We start from the raw sequence: 22,540 nt of genomic DNA, 5'->3' as shown, positions 1-22,540 counted from the left end.
TTCACCCTATTGTTTACATTTGTAGAGTGCCAGGTATCCATTTCCAGCTTGACCTCACTGAGTGGAGGGTGCAAACCCCCGTTCACCTTTCCCCACATTGGCTGCCTTGGCTGGGAGAGTGGCGAAGTGATCAGGTTTCTGATGGAGGGTGTTACAAGGGTGGGGTCCAGCTTTACTGAGAGGGGGCATCACAGGAGAGGCTCTTGGTGGAGGTCTGGGCCAGGCTGGCAGGAGAGGTGGCTCCCAGAAGGGGAAGTGGAGATTAGACGAAAGATGATTTCAGGGCTGTGCTTCAACTTGGAGATGACCTGGTAGAGAAACCTGGAGGAGAAAAATGGTCCAGTTTGGACTGGTGCAACTGCTATGAATGTTTGAGGGGAATCATGCAGGAAAGAGCTGACACAAACATTTATTGAGGACTTGGTAAGGTTAATGTTAAGTTCTTGACACGTTGTCTCATCTAGTCCTGCTAACCGCCATGTAAGGGAGATGTTACCACGTCCCTTTAGAGTCCAGAGAGGCTGTATAACTTGCCCAAGGTCACATAGCACTCAAGATGCTGAGCCCAAGGGTGGAACTGACTCTGTCTAGAGCACAAAGTTCATTTTCCTTTGGCCTTTCCATATGGACTGTATCATGCATCTTGGTGATTTATACGAGCAGAAATGGTGCCCAGAAAGTCTGATAATCTGGTTTCCCTGTAGCCTGTTCACTGTTAGTTTTGGCAACTTGAGCAAGAGCCAGTCAAGACTTCCACGTGAAAGCAGAGCACTGGGCCTGCCATGACATGGTGGTGGTCGTGAGGCGAGTCCAAGTCTGGAGCAGCACATTGTTAGACCTCAACATATTGGTCAGATACCGGGATAGACACGGCTGTAAGGATACGGATCTAAGGATTGGGCATTCTAGGCCCTACCACTGCCTGTGTGTTCTTAGAAAAGTCATGAAATCTGTCAAGATCTGTCCCTTTCTCCAACACTCCAGGGCCAGTTCCCACCTTGTGGCCTTTGCAGTGGCTATTCCCTTTGCCTAGAATGTTCCACTGTTGATGTTCACCAAGCTATCTCCTTGACAGATCATGGCTTAAATGTCACCTGCTCAGAGAGTCTTCCCTGACCACATAATTGAAAGTGACCATTCAGGAGTTCTTTACTGCATCACTCTTTTAAAAATCAAGTGCTCATAATGGACCACAACTACCACAGCCTCCACCAGACTGAGTCCAGCACAACTAGATGGTGCCTGGCAACCACCATTGACTGCTCTGACAGGGATCACAATAGAGGGCCCCGGACAGAACTGGAGAAAAACATAGAACAAAATTCTAACTCACAAAAAAAAGACCAGATTTACTGGTCTGACAGAGACTGGAGAAACCCTGAGAGTATGGCCCCCAGACACACTTTTAACTCAGTAATGAAGGTTCACCTGAGGTTCACCCTTCAGCCAAAGATTAGACAGGTCCATAAAACAAAATAAGACTAACTGGGCACAGCAGCCCAGGGGCAAGGATGAGAAGGCAGGAGCGGACAGGAAAGCTGGTAATGGAGAACCCAAGGTCAAAAAGGGGAGAGTGTTGACATGTCGCGGTGTTGGCAACCAGTGTCACAAAACAATATGTGTATTAATTGTTTAATGAGAAACTAGTGTGCTCCGTAAACTTTCATCTAAAGTACAATAAAAAATAAAAAAGAAAGAACAAATATTTATAATCTAAAGCTTTAACAAAATCTTATGTAATTGCTGGCCTCGTGGCATGAAATACATTTTCTCCTCTAAAAAAAAAAAAAATCAACTGCTTATATACTGCCACTGAATTGTTCACTTTAAGATGGTTAATTTTATATTATTTGAATTTCATGTCAATAAATTATTTTTTTTAAGTTTGCTCCTTAGCTCTTATATCTAATGTTTTCTACCTCCCTCCCTTCCTTCTTTTCTCTCTTTACCCTCCCTCCTTTCTTTCCTCCCTTGTAATCCTTCCACTAGAATGTAAATTCCTTAAGAGCAAGGGCTATATCTGTCTTACCCATTTCTGAATGCCTAGTGCTTATAACAGTGCTGAGCATGTAAAATGAGTTTTATAGATGTTTGCTGAATGGATAGATTAAAATCCTCTCTACCTATACCGGTCTGGAGATGTTCCATAGACTCTTCCAGCTCTGAATCTTTGTGACTTAGAAACTGCATGTTCCAGGATCCATTCAGAGATACTCTTTGCACAGACAGCTTATGGAGCATTAACTGAGCACGTCCCTTTGGGCATTTGGGATTCTGAAATGATGACCATGACTTGGTTCCTGATTTCACAGAGTAGGATAGAGTAGTGGTTAAGCCCATGGGCATGGGGTCGTTCATACATTCATTCAGCAATTGTTATTGAGCCCCATCATATTTAAGACACTGTTTTAGGTGAGAGACATATAGTAGCAAAGACAACAGACACTATCTCTGGTCTCCTGAGGTTTATATTTTACTGGCTTTAGACATATTTGTAGTTAACATTCCAGTCTGGGCATGTGTTAGTTGCATAATATTTGGTAAATTCTAATTTTGTTTCCTTGTCTGTCAAATGGCAATGATACTGGCCTTACAGAGTGGTTTTGAGAATAGAATGGTACTTTGTGCTGGAAAGTGCAAGTCTAGGCTGTAGAGGCATGAGAGCATACCAGTGTTAAAGGGCTGGTGAGTTGTCTAGTGTAACTGAAGGCAGGTAAATGTTGGAGGATGAGGACTAAATTCTGGAGGGGAACTTTGAGGCCGGATTGTGGAAGACAAAGTCATGAGGCTTTTTTAAAAAATAATCAAATTCATAACTAACAAAATAGTGAATGTAACTTTCAGAAGAACATCAGTTTTCCTCCTTTGGTGGAAAGAACTTTGCAGCCAGTATAGTGCTCAAAATGATTATCTCTCTGCTCTGTCTTACCTTCTGGATGCTCAGCATTTATTGCTAAAGACTAAAAAGGAACGGTTTTACTCCTTGTGTTTGGCTCTATGTTTGTCTTAGGAAACTCCATAGGTATTTGTCCATTATTTATTGTTGCATCTGTCTTCCGTGTGCAGTTAAGACCTAATTTATGTTTTATACTATCACTATAGACCTTACCTAATGTAAGGGACTAATGTAAGGGAGGCAACTGGCCATTGATTGGCACATTGAGACATGCAGTAAGAGAGCTGGTTATTGGCAAGTTCAGGACTGTAATTTGCTTAGTTTATTTAGTTGCATGTGCAAGTTATTTTAGCAATGGTTGAACAACATGGGACAAAAGAAACAGAGGAACAGCAAGATTTAAATGGTACAGCACTTACCAAGTCCTACAGTGGAAGATGCCACCATTCTTCTCTCAGCTTTGGTTGGTTTTTAATAGTTAGAAGATGCCTCCCAAAACCCCAATTCCAATCAGCACTAACTTTGTCATGATTGTTTCAGTGTTATCAGTTAAGGAATGGAATTTAATAACCTTAGGAACTATCCCAGGGAAGCAGAAATGAATCTGCCCTAATTGCAGAAAGAAAGGGCTTGGAAATGAGTAGTCTCCGATTACCCATTTATAAATCCAGAGCCAAGTGTTTCTGAAAAACTAGCAGTGGGAAGGATGGAAGTAATAATAACTTTAATTTTGATATTCATACCTAGGGAGCCACAAATGTTTAGTAACTCATATATATCTCACCCAATGCTTGGCACAAAAGGTCAGTTCTTTGAAAAACCCTGGGACGTTTCACCAGTGGAACTGAGATCCCTGGGAAGAGATGGCAGAGGGAGTCTGTCCCAGGGAGCATGAAATACATTTTTGATTAACTGGCTTTGCCCGGAGCTGTTTCTTGGTCCCATAAAAAAAAAAAAACAATTTGCTTATGAAGGTTCTTTGTAGTTTTACTGCTACTGATTTTCCATCTTAGGTATCAGTACCCTGGACAGCTCTCCTCTTCCTTCTCTTCAACTTGGTAAACACTTTGAACATTCTCAAACATTTCTAAGAAAGAGCCCCTAAGGGTAAGTAAAAGTAAAGGCTTACTCTGAGGTTCAGGGGGCAGAATCCACAGCGAACACATATGTTCTTGAAGTCTCTTTTATACAACTTTATATGAATTTTGCTTTCTATTCCATAATATATCAGTGATTGCCTTAATATAAATATAAAGTTTTAAATTACCTACCGTCTAGTAAAGGGAGCCCTGGTGGCACAGTGGTTAAATGCTTGGCTGCTAACCAAAAGGCTAGCAGTTCGAACGTACCACCTGCTCCATGGAGAATGATGTGACAGTCTGCTTCTTTAAAGATTACAGTCCTGGAAATCCTATGGGGCAGTTTACTCTGTCTTATAGGGTAACTCCGTCTGATATGGTCCCTAAGAGTCAGAACTGACCGCAATGGGTTTTTTTTTTTTTTAATCATCTAATGAAACAGATGCTGCAAGAAGATTCACTGGATGTTTTCATCTCCCTGGTCCATAACCAGCCTGAGAAGCCAGGATTAGATTAGATTACAGAAAACAGAAGGAGGGGGTGGAGCAGACCGTGAGGGATATGTGTGGTGCGGAGCTACCTATTTCCCCTTCTTCAGCTGGTGTTTGGACTTGTTAGGGAGGCGGCCAGGGAATGTTGCCTCTGTTGCCTCCCTAGAGCTCTGCTCTGAGGGAGGTGGCCGTCTCACCTGAGGCTCTGAGAGGTCATCTGAACATCCCTATCTCAATCTAGGCCAGGCCTTACCTGCAGATTTTTCTGTTCTGGCTTCAGTTACGCCTGCATCTGCCAATTCTATAGGACAGGGCAGAAAGCAGACAGATGGAAGCTGCTGGCTGCAAATGGGAGAGTACCAACTTTATACAGCAAACCTCCCTTGCTGAACCTGTCTGCCCATTTTTCCCCAACATGCATCATGATCCCAGTCTCCCAGGACTCAAGAGCATATCTATTTGGATCAACAGTGTTTGCTACACTTCTTCTCAACCAGACACTTTTTTTCTAGTCGTTTACCACTGGTGCTGGCATATCGGCTTTTGGTTACCTCAGTACTCAAACCCCATGACTCTCTAATAGAGAGTTTTCAGAGTCAAGGACCTTGTAAACCCCCCATTCAAAAAAAAAGAATATGTCCTTGTAGGTTTGTGTGCAAGGCTTTGTTATGCACCCTTGTTACATAGAATTTAGGAAAAAAAAATTTTTTTCATCATTCATTCCTAGACCTTATAATCTTTGGGAGGAGACAAGGCAAAACACTGCCCTACTAGAGACGCATGAGTCCTTGGTGGTGCAAAAGGTTAAGTGATAGGCTGCTAACTGAAATGTTGGTGGTTTAAATCCACCCAAAGGTACACTGGAAGTAAGGCCTGGCTATCTGTTTCTGAAAGATCACAGCCTTGACAACCCTATGGAACAGTTCTGCTCTGCACACGTGGGGTCTCCATGAATTAGAATTAACTCAACAGCAGCTACCAACAATAAGTAGAGATATATAATCCCTTAGTTGTCATATGGTTTCAGCAGTGTTGTGGGTCTTGTTACTCAGCAGAAGTGTCCTGGATGAAGTGGACCCTAATTTGATGTTCAAAAAGATCTTTTAATGTTTCTTTTTGTGGAACTGAGTCTATCATTTTGAGACTGAGAAGGCTGAATGGAATCATGGTTCCAGGACCTTGGGCCTCTGAAATGTGCAAGGTCTCTTGCCCCTGGTGGATACCCACTTTCTGTAATTTAGGACCAAGCTACAAAGAGCTGATAAGAGTAGTGAGGATGATAATTGAATATATACTATGTTTTAGGCTCTGTGCTAGGTATCATCTTTCACATATTATCTCATCAGACTGTCACAACACCTCGGTGAAGTAGATCTGCCTATCTGCAATGGAATGCTAGACTACTGAGTAACCTGCCAAGACCACTTAGGTAGAAAGGGGCACAGCTGCCTCTCTCAAACCCACATCTCTCTGATCCCAACCTCTAGACTCTTAACTTATAGTAAATACTAAAGAAAATTTGGAAATTCCTGAAGTTTCTGAGTTTCTCTGTCCTTACATGGTAAATAACCATGGCTGCTGAATAATAATAATGGTGGAATCATGCTCATCAACACCAAAAGAGTTACTATCTGGATGCCTTTAGTCCAGAAAAAGCTTTGTGTTTTGTAGGAATTTTAAGCACATTAAAGTGAAGCACAGGTACAAAAGATAGACTACATGAGCCACAGCAATCTTTTAAGTGCACCTTTTTCCTGGAAACATTGTGCTTTTTTATGTCCTCATATTCTCCTAGGTCAGAACTGGTTCTTTTGTATTTTAAGTAATTGACCTCTTTTGTTCATAAATGTCTTATGAATAATTTATGTCAATTACAATGAAATAGAACTCAGGCACCTTACTATTATAACATTTTAATAAATTCTGATCATTTTGATGGATGAGATGGCTAAGACTTTTTTATGAATGTCTTTTCCCTCTACTTAGAGTTGAGGCCATTCTCAGGTCCTGATGGAGCCCCTGGGTGGCACAATGGTCAAGTACTCGGCTGCTAACATAAAGGCTGATGGTTCAAATTCACCCAGAGGTGCTTCACAAGAAAGGCCTGGCGATCTACTTCCAAATGATTACAGCCATTGAAAACCCTATAAAGTGCAGTTCTGCTGACACACATGCGTTCGTCCTGAGTTGGAGTCAGCTCCACAGCAACCTATGTGTTTTGGGTTTTGTTTTTTTTTTTTTTTTGCATGTTCATGCTGCCTAGTCCCATGTCGCCACCAGGGGGTGTGCGTCTGTCCACCCGGGTGGGGACCACATACATGTCACTGAAGGCAACACAAGGCTCACCTGGTTCCTGTTGTTTCTTAAGTCAGAGTGAGTTAAGTTCATTGGGCATAAGAATTGGCTTTAAAATAAATGTTAAATTTTGTGTTATTATAAAAGTAACACAAGCTTGTTAGAATAGCTGACAATCCAGCTTTGACTTCTGATGGTGCAATGTTTTCTTCACCATCTGGGATAGTGTACTAAATTCTTTCTGGGATCTTATGATTGACATATTTCTTGCTGGAAAGTGGACAGAGGGGTTCAGCATGTTGCTGCCTGGCATTGTAGTTACCACCTTTGTCGCTCAGATAAGCTATTTTCATTATCAGTGGTTCCGAGCATCAGCTTCAGCATGACACTCACACAGGCTGAGTTTCAGACTCACCAGCTGTGTCACCACAAACGAGTTACTTAACATCTCTGTGTCAGTTTCCTCACTGGCAAACTGAGAATAATATATGTTATTTTGCAGGTTCATGGATGTTATCATCAGTCCCCTAATTAGGCAATACTGTGTAGTAAAATGCCCATCTTCTCTTCCTTTCCACTTATTTCCCCTCCCCTCCTCTCCTTTTTTTTCTCCCTTCTCCCACTCCACTTTTAAATGGAAATCAGTTTCTTGGCAAAAACACTGGATGAGTGTCCTTTTTCCTGATCCTGGGGCAGCCGAGGGCAGGAGAAGGTGTGGGATGATAGCTTTGAGAAGGGGATATTCACTGGCCAGGCTAATAAAATCTGTGACCTGTGATTTTATGGAGCATATTTCCACAGCTGCCGTAGTAGACCCCTCTTAATGCCTTCTTTCCTAATGATCCGGATGCATAAATTAGCCATGTTCAGCTTCTCAGTGGTTGCTCGGAATGTCTTATTTAGCACATGAGCAGAGGGGCAGAGCTCTTCCCAGCCAACATCATTAGCTCCAGACTTGAGTGGAGCATGCGTAGCTCCTACATCTCAGAGGCAAGTGCCAAAATCTCACAGGACGAAACACCTGCTGTGGTCCCAGGCCATGGTTGTGACTTGGCTTCGTCCACCTGCTGCAGACGAGATTTTGTGGTCAGATTCTCAGGGAAGCAGAAGGAGACTATGCGTTTTGAGGATGGTGTTTCCAGACCAGGTCAGGGATAAGCAGCTGTGGTGTCAGCCCAGAGGCTTGGGGAGTCTGAATTCATCCATGGGTTATTGCAGGGAGAGCCCCAGGAAATAGAGGACAGTCAGGAGAAACTGAGGGCCCAGGTGTCTGAACGGAGTGGAGGCTGAGGCTGGTGTGGGGAGAGATGTTTCTTTTTAGGGAAAGCAGAACAGGAAAGAAAAAGAACATCTCTCTGGAAGTAGACAGACCTGGGTTTGAGCACTGGCTTTGCCATTTATTTGCTGTGTGGGGTAGGGAATTTATATTGTCAAACCTGTGTTCTTATCTTCAGCTATCATCAACATCTACCTGTTAGTACATTGAATTGACTCAATGGCAACAGATTTGGTTTTTTGTTTAATGTTAGGGCATACAGGTCTATTTCTTCCTTTATAATATCTCTGTGATATTTCATAAATGGACATCCTATAATTAAGTTAACTATGATGTAGTGGTTAAGAGCTCAGCTGTTAACCAAAAGATCAGTAGTTGGAATCTACCCGTGGCTCCTTGGAAACTCTATGGGGGCGGTTCTACTCTGTCCCATAGGGTCTCTGTGAGTTAGAATCAGCTTGAAGACAGTGGGTTGGGGTGTTATTTCCCCACAGGTGGACATTCAAGTTGCTCGTAATTTCCCTTTATTACGGACCATTAAGATGAACATTTCTGCTTACTGTATTAACTTGTTATATCATAGGACATTTCTTTTTATTATGAAAAATTTCATATATATCAAAATGTTGAGAGAACAGTATAATAAACTTCTGCACACATATCCAACCTATAATTAACAATTGTTATCATTTAAGGGCATGACTAACTGCCCCTCCCCCAAAAAAGGCTGTTATCAGTTTACACCCACCCGACGCTCACCAAAAAAAAGTTACTCTCAAGTCAGTTCCAACTCATGGAGACCCCCATGTGTGTCAGACTTGAACTGTGCTCCGTAGAGTTTTCGATGACTGATTTTTTTGGAAGTAGATTGCCAGGCCTTTCTTCTGAGGCACTTCTGGATGGACTTGAACTTCCAACCTTTGTGGTTAGCAGCCGAGCACATTAACTGTTTGCATCACCCAAGGGTTCCTACACACACTCTAATAATGTAACAGAGAGGATATTTATGGTTTTGACACAGAAAGGTGTCCTCAGGCCCTTAGCTTGAAGGGAAAAGAGAAGATCGCTTCCTAGGAGGGGCATCTTTGGTCATCTTTTTATCCTCTCTTTCTTGGTCCTTGTCTATCCCATGCCCCTTCTCCAGTCCTTGGGCACAAGTTCAGTCCCCTGTCTGTATCACTCAGCTGTCTACCTTATCTAGTCACATGGCCAGCAGGCCCCTTTGTTTGGCCTCAGAAACTTGGCCAACCCCTTGGATTTGAAAGCTGAGAATGATGAGGGAGGCTTTCCAAAATGCCATTCTTCCCTGGTTCCTGCAAAATCCCATGGGCAGAATCTTCTGTTTTGTATTCTGTGAGGCTGGTAAACAAACCCTTCTGGAAAGACAAGGGAAGCAAGTTGCAGGCATGGGTTACCATGGGGACAGACAAGCTGTAATAAATGTTCAGGTCTTAGCTTGATGAGATTTTAGCAGTTTGGAGTAATTTCTTTGTCAATCACCCATTAAGTCACTCCTAATGAATCACTGGCAGTGTCTTTGCTCTTCAGAGGAACCTTGGATGAGCATGACTCAGGCAAAAAGCAATCTTAAAAGCAAGAAAGAGAGAACAAGGAGTCATTAATTTGTAGACTTTTTGCAAATTGAATGACCTTTTGTGCCAGGAAGCTTCTGGGAGTCACCAGAGCAGATCACAAGTTCACACTGCTATTTTAGACTAAGCTTATTGGTTTCAACAGGTAGGCTTCTTGCCTCCCAGAATCCTGTGTGGCTTAATATTCCCAAGGAGAAGGGGGCAAGGAGGCTCTTCAAAGGAGGAAAGGGAGAGGCTCTACGGGTTGACCACCAGGACCCCAACCCTAACATTCCCTTTCACTTGAAGGATGAGAGTGCACATCGGGTCTGTCCTTTTCATGTAAAGTGCATATGTAGGGTTCTCTCTTCCAACTTTGGGATGAGAAGATGCCAAGGGCCACCAGGCAGACACTATGGAACTTGGAGGCCATGGCTCCCCTGGTCCTCTGTGTCATGCCGGAGTCCGCTCTGTGGTTTTACGTCCCTTCATGACAATGCCTTACCATCCTCTCTAGCCTATCACATACCATCTCTGCTCCAGCTGCTTCCAGCACATTGAAATGCTTTCATTCCCCCCAAACTTGCTAGTATTCCTTTTGCCCCTGACAAGAGAACTTCTTTTTATCTGGAACATTCTTCCTCATACCATTACCTGGCTTAAACCCACTCTTCCATAGATAATAGTCTCTTTCAGGTTCTGATCCCCTGAGAGGCTAGATTAGGTACCTCACCTGCCTCCCATAACATACAGAACTTACCCCTCCTATAGCCGGTCTTTTCTGTTGGACGTGAGCTCCTGGAGAGCAGGACAAAGGTCTTGCTCACTATAGAGGTACCTGACACAGCACAGGTGCTCTGCAAATATTAATTAAATAAACACAAGCATATGTGACTCCCCTAGATGATTCTCAGGGACCCTTTGAATGGACCCACAGAGTTGAGCCTTCCACTTATCTCAGCACTTCTGAGGTGGTACCAAGCTCTGTTGGTACAGGTGTTATGACCCCTTTGCCAATTAGCTTATAGGATGTGCCCAAGGACGGTGAAAAGACTTGATTTTGGATTTTAAGATCAACATAGCTAATTAAAAGATAACTCGTTGAACTGGAATACAAGTTCAGAAACAATTAAGTTAATTAAAATATTACTACCTTAATTGAGACCAAGCAGTGAGCTTAAAAAATAAAATTAATTAAAAAACAAAACTTATATGGAGACTGTAATTAACTGGCTTTTGAATTCAGTGCATTTCAGCTCAACAAATCTCTCTTGAAATTAATCCATTCTTGTATTTTTTCCCCTGACAAAAATTTTTGTAAAAATTATTAAAAAAAAGTAATAATTGGACAAGTGACCTGTGCCAGTTGTCACTTGATTGGTTTCTATACATGGACAGGAAAGACAAAATTAACCTTTCATAAGTATCTGCTCTGTGCTAGGCATATTATCCTGTTTAAATCCAAGTAAGTCCTCCAGATATTGTGATAGAAGAGAGAGCGGGGACACTGGGCTTTGCCATCTTCTAGGAGTTGGGACATCCTATCACTAAGGATACAATAATCCTCTACCTGTGCTTAGCCCCCTGTGCATCATAAACCAAACAAAACCAGACCCATTGCCATCAAGTCAATACCAACTGCCCCATACGGTTTCTAAGGAGTGGCTGGTAGGTTTGAACTGCTGACCTTTTAGTTAGGACCCAAACTCTTAACGTTGCACCACCAGGGCTCCGTGTACACCATAATACCAGCCCATAATAGATATAGAAAATGCACAGAAGGTAGGGTCACCTTTCTAGAAGGGCTTATGTACTCTGAAGGACCATGTGAGACTGCGTTATCGTTAGCTGCTGTGGAGCCGACTCATGGTGACCCCATGCACAACCGAATGAAACACTGCCCAGTCCTTTGTCATCCTCATGACTGGTTATAAATTGGACCATTGTGATCCTCAGGATTTTCACTGGCTAATTTTTTGGAAGTAGATCTCCAGGCCTTTCTTCCTAGTCCATCTTAGTCAGGAAGTGCTTTTGAAACCTGTTCAACATCATAGCAGCATGCAAGCCTCCACTGACACGAGCTGCATTGGCTGGGGATTGAGCCACCACTGAACCACCAGTGCCCCCGAGACTACCTTGAGTCAGGCATTAATATAAGTGTTTCCCAAACTTCAGTGCATATGAGAATACTATGGGGAGTTTGTTAAAATGCCAGTGCTTGAAATGCATAGAGACATAAGGAGATCTCTCAGTGGTTACCAGGGACTGGGGGAAGGCAGGAATGAGGAGTTATTGCTAATGGGTACAGAGTTTCAGTTCGGGGTGATGAAAAGTTTCCTTAATAGATAGTGGTGATGGCTGTACAGCATCGTAAATGTAATTAAGGTCAATGAATTGTATACTTAAGCATGGTTAGAGTGGCAAGTTTTGTGTTGCATATATTTTACCACACACTAAATTTTTGAAGTGCCCATACCTAAACCTCAAACCCAGATAACTGCATTCACTGGGATTGAGTTGGGGCCCAGGAGTCTGCATTTTAATAAACTGCTCAGATGATACCAATGGAAGTTGGATCGCTGGGTACCAGAAGAAGGCGGAAGTGTCATGTAGCTCATTCCGAGCAGGTCTTTGACCCAGTCCCATCACTTCTGGGCAGAGAAACCAAAAACAATAGGTGATGATATTAGGACCACCTAGTGTCAGAGAGGGAAGGCTGCAGTCTGCTGGCCTCTGCAGGTGGAGTTCTCTGTCCCTGTCAGGCTGTGAGGACCCATGGGGTGATGCTCTGGAGGGCTACCATCCTCCTCCCAAGCACAGTAGAGCTGCTGCTTCCATATGGTCAGCTATAGGGAGGGGTGTCTCTGTCCTCAGGAGCTGTACAGGCCGTTTAGGAGACAGCCAAGGTGCACCTCAAACACCATGCCAGGCAGTCAACAGGCACACTGGAATACAGTGGGACCTGAGAGTCAGGAGGGCATGCATGGGATCACCATGAGTTCGGGGCCAACTTGGCACCTGCTAACAGCAACAATAAGCTATAGACAGAGGGTTCATTTGGGCATAGTTAGCAGGAGGCAGTCCAGACATAGAGCTGCTGCCAGCCCCATTGCTGCCGGACCCTGCGCTCTCAGCAGGCTTAGGTAGGATCAGGCCAGAAGAGCCTAGGCCTGTGTCCTGGCTGTGCCAACAGAAGAACTTGGAGCACAGCTTCGAGAAATCCTTAGCACCATGATAAGGAAGCTTCTAACCCTGGTCAGGGTTATCACTAACACTCAGCTCTCTCTCCCCACCTTCTCACCTGCACAATTTCCCCACATTTTATTAAGGAGTCTCTCAAATGCCACTTATTATTCTGATCTCTTATCATCCTCTTTCAGGAGCGCCCTTCAGGAGTGTCACTGTGAGCCTTGGGGCTGTTAGGAAAAGCATATTTGGGAGGCCAGCATTTAAATGGAAATGACACATTCCTTTTACCATCCTCATCCGCTTTCAATCCCAATCTTGCTGCTTTTCAAAAACAAAATGTGTCCTGGTGATTAAATAAACGTTGACAGCTTGATTTGTTACTGTTTTGTTGCTCTGTGAAGTTCATTTACTCTAAATAATTCACATACGTGTTTGAAGTATTCAGACCCCGGTTATTAATTTTTAGCAGAATTGATTTCTTTATGCAAATTGTTAAGTATGTGTACAGAGTTAAATAACTGACGATTTTTATTTATCAGTATTTGGGTTGGAGGTTTTTTGTTTTTTGTTTGTTTTAAGAAATGTTAGCTTCAAGAATTGGAGGAGGGGCAAACTTAGCAGTTAGCTTAATGGTAGGATAACCATTGACAAGATTGCAGAAAAAAAAAAATAGCAGAAACTTAATACAAATTCACGATGAGTTGAAATTGTGCCCTTAGACCTGCTGTTCTTGACTTCTCTGTCAGTTGAGAGGCTTTTACAACCAGAGTGAGTAGGCAAAGAGCTGGGTGCTCCATCCTTGCGGGGGAGGGAGTATTGGGGCTGGTGGCCCTGTCCTCTGGGGTGCACTGAGAAGATATACTGGCCCAGCCTCAGCACCAGGCCCCCTGACTGCCCCTTGGTTTTACCCATGGAGTCACATTCTCCTCTGAAGGCCTCTCACAGATAAGGGACATCTGGGCTCTAGGAATGAGACCCATGAGAACCTGGAATCCCACTTCCAGGCTTTCACAGTACTTGGTGTGAAGTGGGGCCTCATAATTAACATTTTAAGAAAAATCCCAGGTGATTCTCTGATGCTGGAGGCACCACACAGAGGTGAGAAGTTTGGGATCTGTCCCCAGCAACTTACCTTTACCTTGTAAAATGGACACATTAGCAGCAACTCCCTCCGTGGGTGGTTGTGAGGATTAAATGTGCTAATCCAATTAGAGGGCTTAGTTCACTGCGTGTAAGTCAGAAACACTCAGTGAGTGCTAACTCTTGTTATTATGGAGGCTTATTATTCACGCTGGAACTAAATACACACACACACACAAATTAACAAACATATTATGAGGTGCTTGACATGTGCCAGGACTGTTTTGTTTTAAGCACTGTGAAACTTTAATGCATTTAATCTTCAGGACAATCAACAACTAATAGTAAGTAATATTATCCCTATTTACAGAGGAAGCAACTGAGGTCTAGAAAAGTTAGTAAACGGGATTCAAGCCCAGAACCTTGCCGCAGAGCCTGCTCTTGCCCCCTGTGCTTGCCTGACTTGTTTTCCTTGTGATTGCACTGTCCATTCAGACCAACTGGGTGCCTCTGTGGACACTGCGTGTTGCTAAAGTTGGCTGTAGAAGCATAAAGAAGCTTGTGGTCTGCCATAAAGCCTGCCGTGTGGTATTGCAGATTTGGACATGCTTCATCCTAGGCTAGCATGCCATTCTCTGTCTCTGAAATCCACTTAAGTAGAAATCCCAAGAACTGTGTGGTAGTTGGCACTCGAGAAAATGCTTCATCTGATAACCATGGCTGGGGCGGCCAGTGATCTGATCCTCAAATTTCTTGACAGCCATAAGTTCCTTACTTCATTGCAGGGTGGGTTGGAAATGTGAGAAGTGGCAGCAAAGGACAAGCAGGATCGTCATTAGTGGTAATCTGGCGATCATCCTTAGTGGTTGGCTCAAGTTTGGGGATACATGTCTGCCTTTTAGTCTTCTGGAAGACTTTGGAAAGCAAGTTAAAGTTGGCTGCGCTACAGTCCCAGGCATGGGGAGACAGTGCACAAGGAGAAATTCACTGTCCTGAGACGGTGCTAGCCTCCTGGCTTCTCATGTGGCTATCCCCAAGAGCCAAGAGGATTCTACCTGAGACCAGAAAGCTCTTGCTACAAGGTCTGGAAGGCCCAGCTTCAGAGGACTCTAAGGGCAGACAGGTGTCTCCCAGAGGCAGCCTCAGCTTGAGAGCTTGGAGTAAGTGCCCTGTCCCTGGAGCTCCAATCAGCCTCATTTTCATCTTACAGCCTGTGTCCTTCTGTCAAGCTCCAGGCGCCTGGGCACATCCCTTGGGAAGCGGTCTCTGCTAGTTGTCTTCGCTGAGACCAAGACATGGGTCATGCAGCTGTCCTGACTGGCCTAAAAATGCACCCTGCTTCCTATGTACAGCAAGCAGCTCCCCACCCTGCTGAAGCTGCCGCAGTGGAGGGAGCCACCTTGAACCATTCAAGCAGCAGAAATGCTTTAGGATGTTATGTGTTCAGATCCCTTGAGGAATTGCCAGCAGCCGTTTGAAGAAAATGGTGTTCAGATTCTAGGCCTGAAACAGGATGAGAGAAACTGTGACTTCCTCTAAGTGTGGGTAGAGTCATGGTAGCTGAGAAACCGAGTGGATCACAGGACAGTGGCGTTTCTTATAGCAATTTTGCTGTCCTTGCTTGGGATGCCAATTTGTTTAACCAGATGTTTGCGTGGGGAGGACAGGCAAAACCATCACCTCCCCTGGATGAGCAAAGCAGTTATGAGAGATTTACCGCCTAATAGACTTTAGGCCCTGGAACTGGGAGATGGCACAATTGCTTTTGTTTATAGAGAATTCCCTGAGGTCTCTCCTCTGCCAGTGACGAGCTTGTGCACCTTAGCATGCAGAGTGCTGATTAACCAAGGGCCTGCTGTTCAGTGTATTCTAGAAAATGTAGCAATATATGTGCTGCTATCTTTGGGTACCTTTTCTGGACTTATTTGGTGGAATCAACTTTTCCCCTCCCTTACTGCTCCCACCCACAAAGCCACTCTTGATTGACTGATTTATGATTGCACAAAAGCACCTCCCTGTCTTTGTTCAGCCTGGTCCTCCTGCCTGTGTTGCCTTTCTACCTTGTCTTTTCAAAATCCTGCCATCCTTCTACTTCTGATTCATGTATTAATGCTTCACTAATCCTTGCCCCAGAAATTGATCCCTTTTTTTCTCTTGAGCTCTGTTATCATTTTATATACCCATCATGGCCCTTATCTAATTCTGCCTTATGCAATAAACATTTATGTGCAAGCTTCCCCCCGCTTCCCAATACAGTGTAACTTTGTGTGGCAAAAGCTGTCTTGTGTATCTTAAAGTTCCTCACAAAACTTAAAATAGGCTTATGCGCATAGTCAATGCCTAGTTTATTGAACTGAAGCAAAAAACTCTGTCCTCAAGGACTTTTTACATTACAGGAAATAAGTAAAATTAGGTATGGACGAAGCCGTAAAGCACTAACAGACAAATAACCAAAGAGGAGAAGGTAGCTCTTAAGCCTTGGATCATGCAAGAGTCAAAAGAATTTTTAAAAGTAATTCTTGTCTAAGATGAAGATGCTAAAACTCCCCGAAGTAAAAAGAATCACTGTCCTGATGTTAAAGAAGAATGTGTACAAGAGACACAGAATCCCCCTTGGCCTGGATTTCCATTCCAATCCCCACGAGCCTAAGAAAACAGCACAGAATGTAAACATATCGTTGGCTGATTTCCCACTTGTTTGTTTGAGTAGAAAGAGAAATTGAATTTCCCCAGAGGCCCTGACCCTCCTCTTTTTCTTCCTTTTGCCTCAGCCCTGGACCCATCCAAGGACCCCTGCCTGAAGGTGAAATGCAGCCCTCACAAAGTGTGTGTGACCCAGGACTACCAGACAGCCCTGTGTGTCAGCCGCAAGCACCTGCTCCCCAGGTAAGGCAGGAAGGGAGGTTGCTGGGGGTGGGCAGTGGGGGACGCTGGCAGATTGGTGGTGCCAAATCTCTGACCGGGGCACATAAGGCAGAGCGATAGCATAATGTTTGTGTTGCTATTTTATACAACATTTGGAGCCTGTATTCCAGCTGTGGTATGAGTCTTAGTTCCTAAACACAGGTGTGCAAAGAATGTTGAAGTCTTTATTTCCTCTAAAGCAATGTTATTCTCACCCCAAGCTCCCCTTTCCTGAGCAGATAAGCAGAAAATCCTTTCTTGCTCATTATTGGAGCTTCTCCTCCCAGGAGCCAGCAAACTTAATAGCTAGGCAAGTGGTGGCTGATCTTTTAGCCTCCTGGTTGCCACTGACATCCTCACTGAGATGCTCTTTTCAGGTCTCTTGAGGTCTGGGGGCTCTGTGCTTCCATGCCTGTACAGGGTGTGGCATCTCTACCAGGCCGTGCACCCTGGTTTTTGGATCTGCCTCCCCAGGCTCATCATACCACCACTGCCTCTGAGAACCTGTCTTGGTATTTCCTCAGGACATGGCACCTGATATCGCCTCCTTCCCAGCCCAAGGGGAGGTCTCCTTCCTCTTCTTCCGATTCCTTAAAACCCTTTTCCTCCTGCCCTGTACTCATCCACAGCATTATTGATCCAGTGGTTTTAGGCTTCTACAGTTGATGAAAAGTGCTACTTTCTGCCTTCACCCCTGCAAAAATACCTGAAGCAAGAAGGCACAAAAGAGGCAGGCTTTCTGTAAAAACGAGGCTGGATGGTGGCGGGGCAGAGAAAAGCAATTTATGCACATCCTCCATCCGTCCTTCCCCTGTACTGCCTGTATAACTGCAAGGTGCAACAACAACATCTTGGAGTTACACACACTCGGCTCTGGGTACGACAACTTGCTCTGCCACTCCCCTTCGCTGAGTTTGTGCCAGTAAAGCAGCCTTTCTGAAATTCGGATTCCCACTGAAATCTGCAGTTTTGCCTGTTGGCTACAGTCTGACCTCCTGGGACCATGCATAATGTGGTCTAGACCTTTCCTTAGTTTTTAAGCCTAAGCATGACTGGCCTCTTTCACACTCTTCTTGGGACACAGTTTAATGTTTCTTCAGTTCCCTGAGTGGTTTCCTCTGCATGTAGCTGGGAAGCTGCCACACTCTGAAACTGTGGCCCAGGAGAGAAAACAGCACTCCAGTGTGGTCTGACAGCACAGAGCAGAATCCACCCCCTGCCTTCCCCCATGTTCTCTAACCATGACATAGCCTCGCCACCATGCTCGTCTTGCTCTGGATCATTTTAAACATTAAAAACAACCAACTCTTATCTCTACAAGACCAATATGTGAGGTACTATGTTGTGTTTTACTCTTCCCCAGACTGCTGGGGTATTCTCCTGGGTAGGAAAGATAGATTATCATCTCTGGAACCCTTCGTGTGTGCCAGGCATTCGTGCTCAGCACCACATCCTTGGATTCTTCCAGCCATTTGGTTAAGTTGATGTTTTTGTTTCCATTCTACAAATGAGGACACTGAGGCAGAGGAAGGTATAGCAGTTTGCCTGTATATCTAGTAAGTGGCAGCCATAGTTCAAACCTGGGACTATCCACTCCAGAGCTTATGTTTTTCATCACTATGATATTTGGCCTCTTCATTTGACCTTTCCATGTCTACTCATTCATTCATTGTCCTTCAGCAGAAATGTATTGAGTGTCTACTATGTGCCAGGCTCGTGTTAGGAACTGAGCTATAGAAGTAAACCAGAGGCCCCTTTCCTGTTCTCAAGGAAAACTGAGTTCATTGGGGAGTGGAATGTTAAAAAAAAAAAAAAATCTATGAATCAAAGTTCCTTTTAAGGCATATATCTCTGAGACTAGGCTGGATTTTCCAGCCACACATGATTTCCCCCTTTTCTGAGTCCTGTGGTCTCTTTTTGCTGCAAATTCTTAGATACCCTTTGGGATAGTGCTCTAGGTTGTTCAGCCACATGGTCTTGTTTTGTTTTTTTTTTTTCTTTTTTTTTGTATGTGTGTGTATATGTGTAAGATGGAGAGTCCATTGCATGGTCCTCATTGCATGGTTCTCTGTACCCCTGTAAGAATGGCATGGGGGAGGTGTCTGACCTCCTCCAACCCCACAAGAGGGAAGGAGAACCAAGATCTACAGTGCAAGTCTGACTCCCATGAGGTGGAAACCAGACAAGCCTCCTCTCTCTGCAATCTTTACTAATTCTGACAGCAACCATCCCTCTCACAGCACTCTCTACTGGGTTCGATAATTCATTGTAATGGCCGTGGAGAACTCACAGAACGTACTCACTATTACGGGGTTTATTAGGGAAGTAACAGTTACAATTCAGGCTCAAAAACACTCAGAATACAGTTCTTCCATCAGGATAGCCTCTCTCCAGCTGCGCTCGCAGGCATGTCTCTCCCTGGCCCTCAGTCTCTGCACGAAGGCACTCAGCTTTGTCTTCCCAAGGGCCAGGAAGCCCACCGCACCGTCTCCTCCTGCTGGATCTCTCCTGCTGGCCTCTCCTTCCTTGGTGGTGGTGGACTCCTCTCATTGTTCTGGAATCGGCTCTCTCTTAAGGCAAAACTGACCAGTTGCCTTGGAAGGCCACAGCTACCCTATCACACAATCACCTGGGTGGGAGTTATAAGACTGTGGCTATAAAGGCCACACCCAAAAGTAATTAATCCACCACAGCCCCTAACACACACACAGATATGCATGCACACACACAGTGCCTAGACCAGTGCCATGTTCAGAGCAAGCACTGGATAAACTTTGGAACTGGAGCAGTAACCACAAGAATGCATGTACCTTCTCCTGGCCTCGGTAGTCTGCCCTTCCTCGTCTTTTCACTATTTGGTCCCCTTTTCCCTGGGCTTCAGCATCCTCACCCAGAATGGGAGGTGGGCAAGATAGTGCAAAGCAGGTGATCTCCAGGATTCTCTTCCCTGGTCAGTCACAGGCTTGTCACCCACACCCATAACTAGAATCACTTTCTGTTTACCTTCCTGACTGTCTGGAGCAGATGGGGAATGCCTGAGAAGCCAGAGAGGCCAAACCAGGACTTAGAATTTGCCTACGGTTCCACCCTTCTCAATGGTAGCTAAAGCCTGCTAAGGCTCCTGGGTTCACCCCCGTTATTAACTATGCCTCAGAATGGCCACCACCTGTATAGCCATAGCCAGGCAGCTCTCATGACCTGTGTTGGCTGTTCTCGGCCACTATCAGAGGGGGTGCACGGCTCAGTGGAAAAGTGGATACTTGGAACTTCTGTCCACAGCAAGAGATATTCTCTCCGGTTCTCTCTCTCTGACCCCCGTGCATCACCTCTAACTTTCTAATTTAGTTGTAGACCAAATTTTCCCAGAACTATTATAGTCTTTGGCAAAGCATGCTTGTGTAAAACACAAACAAGCAAACAAAAAACACACAAGGCTGTTTCTGAGAGGCTTTCAGAAACCTGTGGTCTCTTCCCGTGGAGGACCCGAGAGTCCTAGGTGGTAAGACTTTGGGGGTAAGTGATGAATGGATAAACAATATGCTTCCTAGAATTCAGAATACAGCCCTTTCTGGAAGTGCCAGACAAAAGATTATTAGTTTTAAGCTCAAATCTGTTTGAGACAGAGGCAGCAACCTCACTGGTATTCAGGCATATTAGGTGTAAATGGTGTTTTTCTGGGCATGCCATGTTTCTATGTTGGAAGCACCAGCACTTTTTGATTGTGTTGAAAGTGTAATCCTCATCTCCCTCATCTTCCACATCTCCTGGTGACCACAGAATTATAGTGGCTAAGAGCATGGATTCGGTGGCAACTAACAACCACAACAATATGGAGCTTGGATTTTGGAATGAGACCATTCTACTCTCCAGTTCCCAAGTTGGCTACTTCCTAGCTGTGTGACCTTGGCAAGTGACTTCATCTTTCTGAATTTGCGCTTCCCCATTTGTAAAAAGAGTTTAATGAAAGCACTTGCCCTGTTTCTCTTTTCCATTTTGCTGGAATACATCCTCCAGTAATTCTTATAGAGAGAATTTATGGGTGGTAAATTTTCCAAATTCTGCACAGGGTATTTTGTGTAAGAGCTTAATAAGACAATAGCGTCTAAAGTACATGTTCTAGTGTCTGGAGCATAGTAAGCATTCAAATAATGGCAGCTATTTTTATAATTACTTAAATGATTATAATAATACATGTTGCCATTGAGTCAATTCCTACTCATGGCAATCCCATGTTTCAGAGTAGAATTGCACTCTGTAGGGTTTTCAATGGCTATAATCGTACAGAAGTAGATTGCCAGGTCTTTCTTCTGTGGTGCGGCTGGGTGGATTGGAACTGCCAAACTTTATAGTTATTAGTTGAGTGCAAACTCTTTGTGCCACCCGGGGACCATTTATGACAACAGTTTTTATTAATGTCTGATTCATTCTGAAAGGTCAGCTGGAAACCCCAAAAACTGCACCCTTCTGAGAAAAAAGTAAGTCACTACAAGTGCCTTGTCCCCTCCTCAGTTTGATTGGACTGCCTTTCCAGTTCCTGCCAGAGTGGCTTTTGAGGTTTAATGTGAAGATTACGGTGCCATTTCTGCAGCTCTCTTTGTGATTCACAGCAGGTAAGGATGCAGAAGATGGCTGCATTTCGCATGATAGTGCCCATTCACTGGAAAAACAGCCCAAAGAGGAGGCACTGGCTGAGAAGGCATGCCCACTCCCTTATCAGGATCTGGGAACCAAGGAGACCCCTGCAGTGGTGTTTGCTGTGGTTGTGGGGTCAGCCTTCCTCCTCTCCCTGTCTGGGACTGAATTACTCAGCCCGCAATATCAGTTTAGTGCATACCTCTTCTAAGGGTCTTGGAAACCATCCCAGATAAAACATCTGTCCTTCTACATTATACTTCAGGGGTCCCCTCCAAGCAGGGAGACCGTGTTGATGACTCTATTTATTCATCAATCAGGGAAGTAATCTTTCTTTCTGTGAAACATCTGTAGGCAATCCTGCCAGCAAATCTGGCCTCTGTAGCGTCTTGAGAGGCAAATCCCGCCTGCCGGATAGTCAGGAGTGCACACATACGGAGAGGCTGCTGGGTTAGCCTTGGGGCTTATTAGGAGGCTCCAGATTTAGCCTGATTTGTGAAGAGATCGAGACAGAAGGACAGTGAGTGCGTCAAGGAGAGAATTTCATTAGCTTTCCTTGCCCGCGGAGATGGAGTGAGTGGAGAAGCTACCTGACACACACACCCGTGACTGCAGAGTGTCAAAGCGGGCCGGCAGGTCATTTTATTTCAGTGGATGTGCCAAGCAGGGCAAGCAGCCCTCCTCTGCCAGAATTCTCCTTTACAAGAGTGATATTTGTGTTTTTCATTGTTTGGTTTCATCTAAAGGCTTCAGGTAAACTCACATTCTCTTCGGAAATCCTTTGTTTCATCTTTGTCTGCTGTCAGGCACTATTGAGTGGGGATGGAGAAGGTGGAGTCTTGGTAGTGTGTTCACTTTTTAGGTTCTCCAAAGGGACCGTTTATGCGCTAAAGGGCAGTGTGAAGGCAGCTTGAAAGTCAGTGAGCCTGCCCTTAAGTGATTTTTTTTTTTTAATATTCTGATTTATTTTTGATATAATGATGTTGTTATTCTTAGTTGCTGTCGAGTTGGCTCCAATTCATGGCAACCTCATGTATAACAGAATGAAATATTGCCCAGTCCTATTCCAGCATCATGTTCATTGGTATGTTTGAATCCATCATTGCAGCTAGTGTGAATGAAGTACC

At 44.4% G+C, this 22,540-nt stretch overlaps 1 protein-coding gene across 1 annotated transcript in view; it reads left to right on the top strand.

Annotated features, from left to right (window-relative positions):
• The window catches only part of SPOCK1 (SPARC (osteonectin), cwcv and kazal like domains proteoglycan 1), a 621,016-nt gene that overhangs the window by 390,710 nt on the left and 207,766 nt on the right, over positions 1–22,540 (top strand). Inside the window, exon 4 of the mRNA XM_049873709.1 lies at positions 16,649–16,763. Within this exon, the coding sequence (XP_049729666.1) occupies positions 16,649–16,763 (115 nt within the window). The remainder of the gene's footprint in view (positions 1–16,648; positions 16,764–22,540) is intronic.

This window comes from Elephas maximus, chromosome 2 (assembly GCF_024166365.1).
Source record: "Elephas maximus indicus isolate mEleMax1 chromosome 2, mEleMax1 primary haplotype, whole genome shotgun sequence".
In the NCBI taxonomy this organism is placed as follows: Eukaryota; Metazoa; Chordata; class Mammalia; order Proboscidea; family Elephantidae; genus Elephas; species Elephas maximus.
This window is presented reverse-complemented; position numbering and strand designations above follow the sequence as displayed.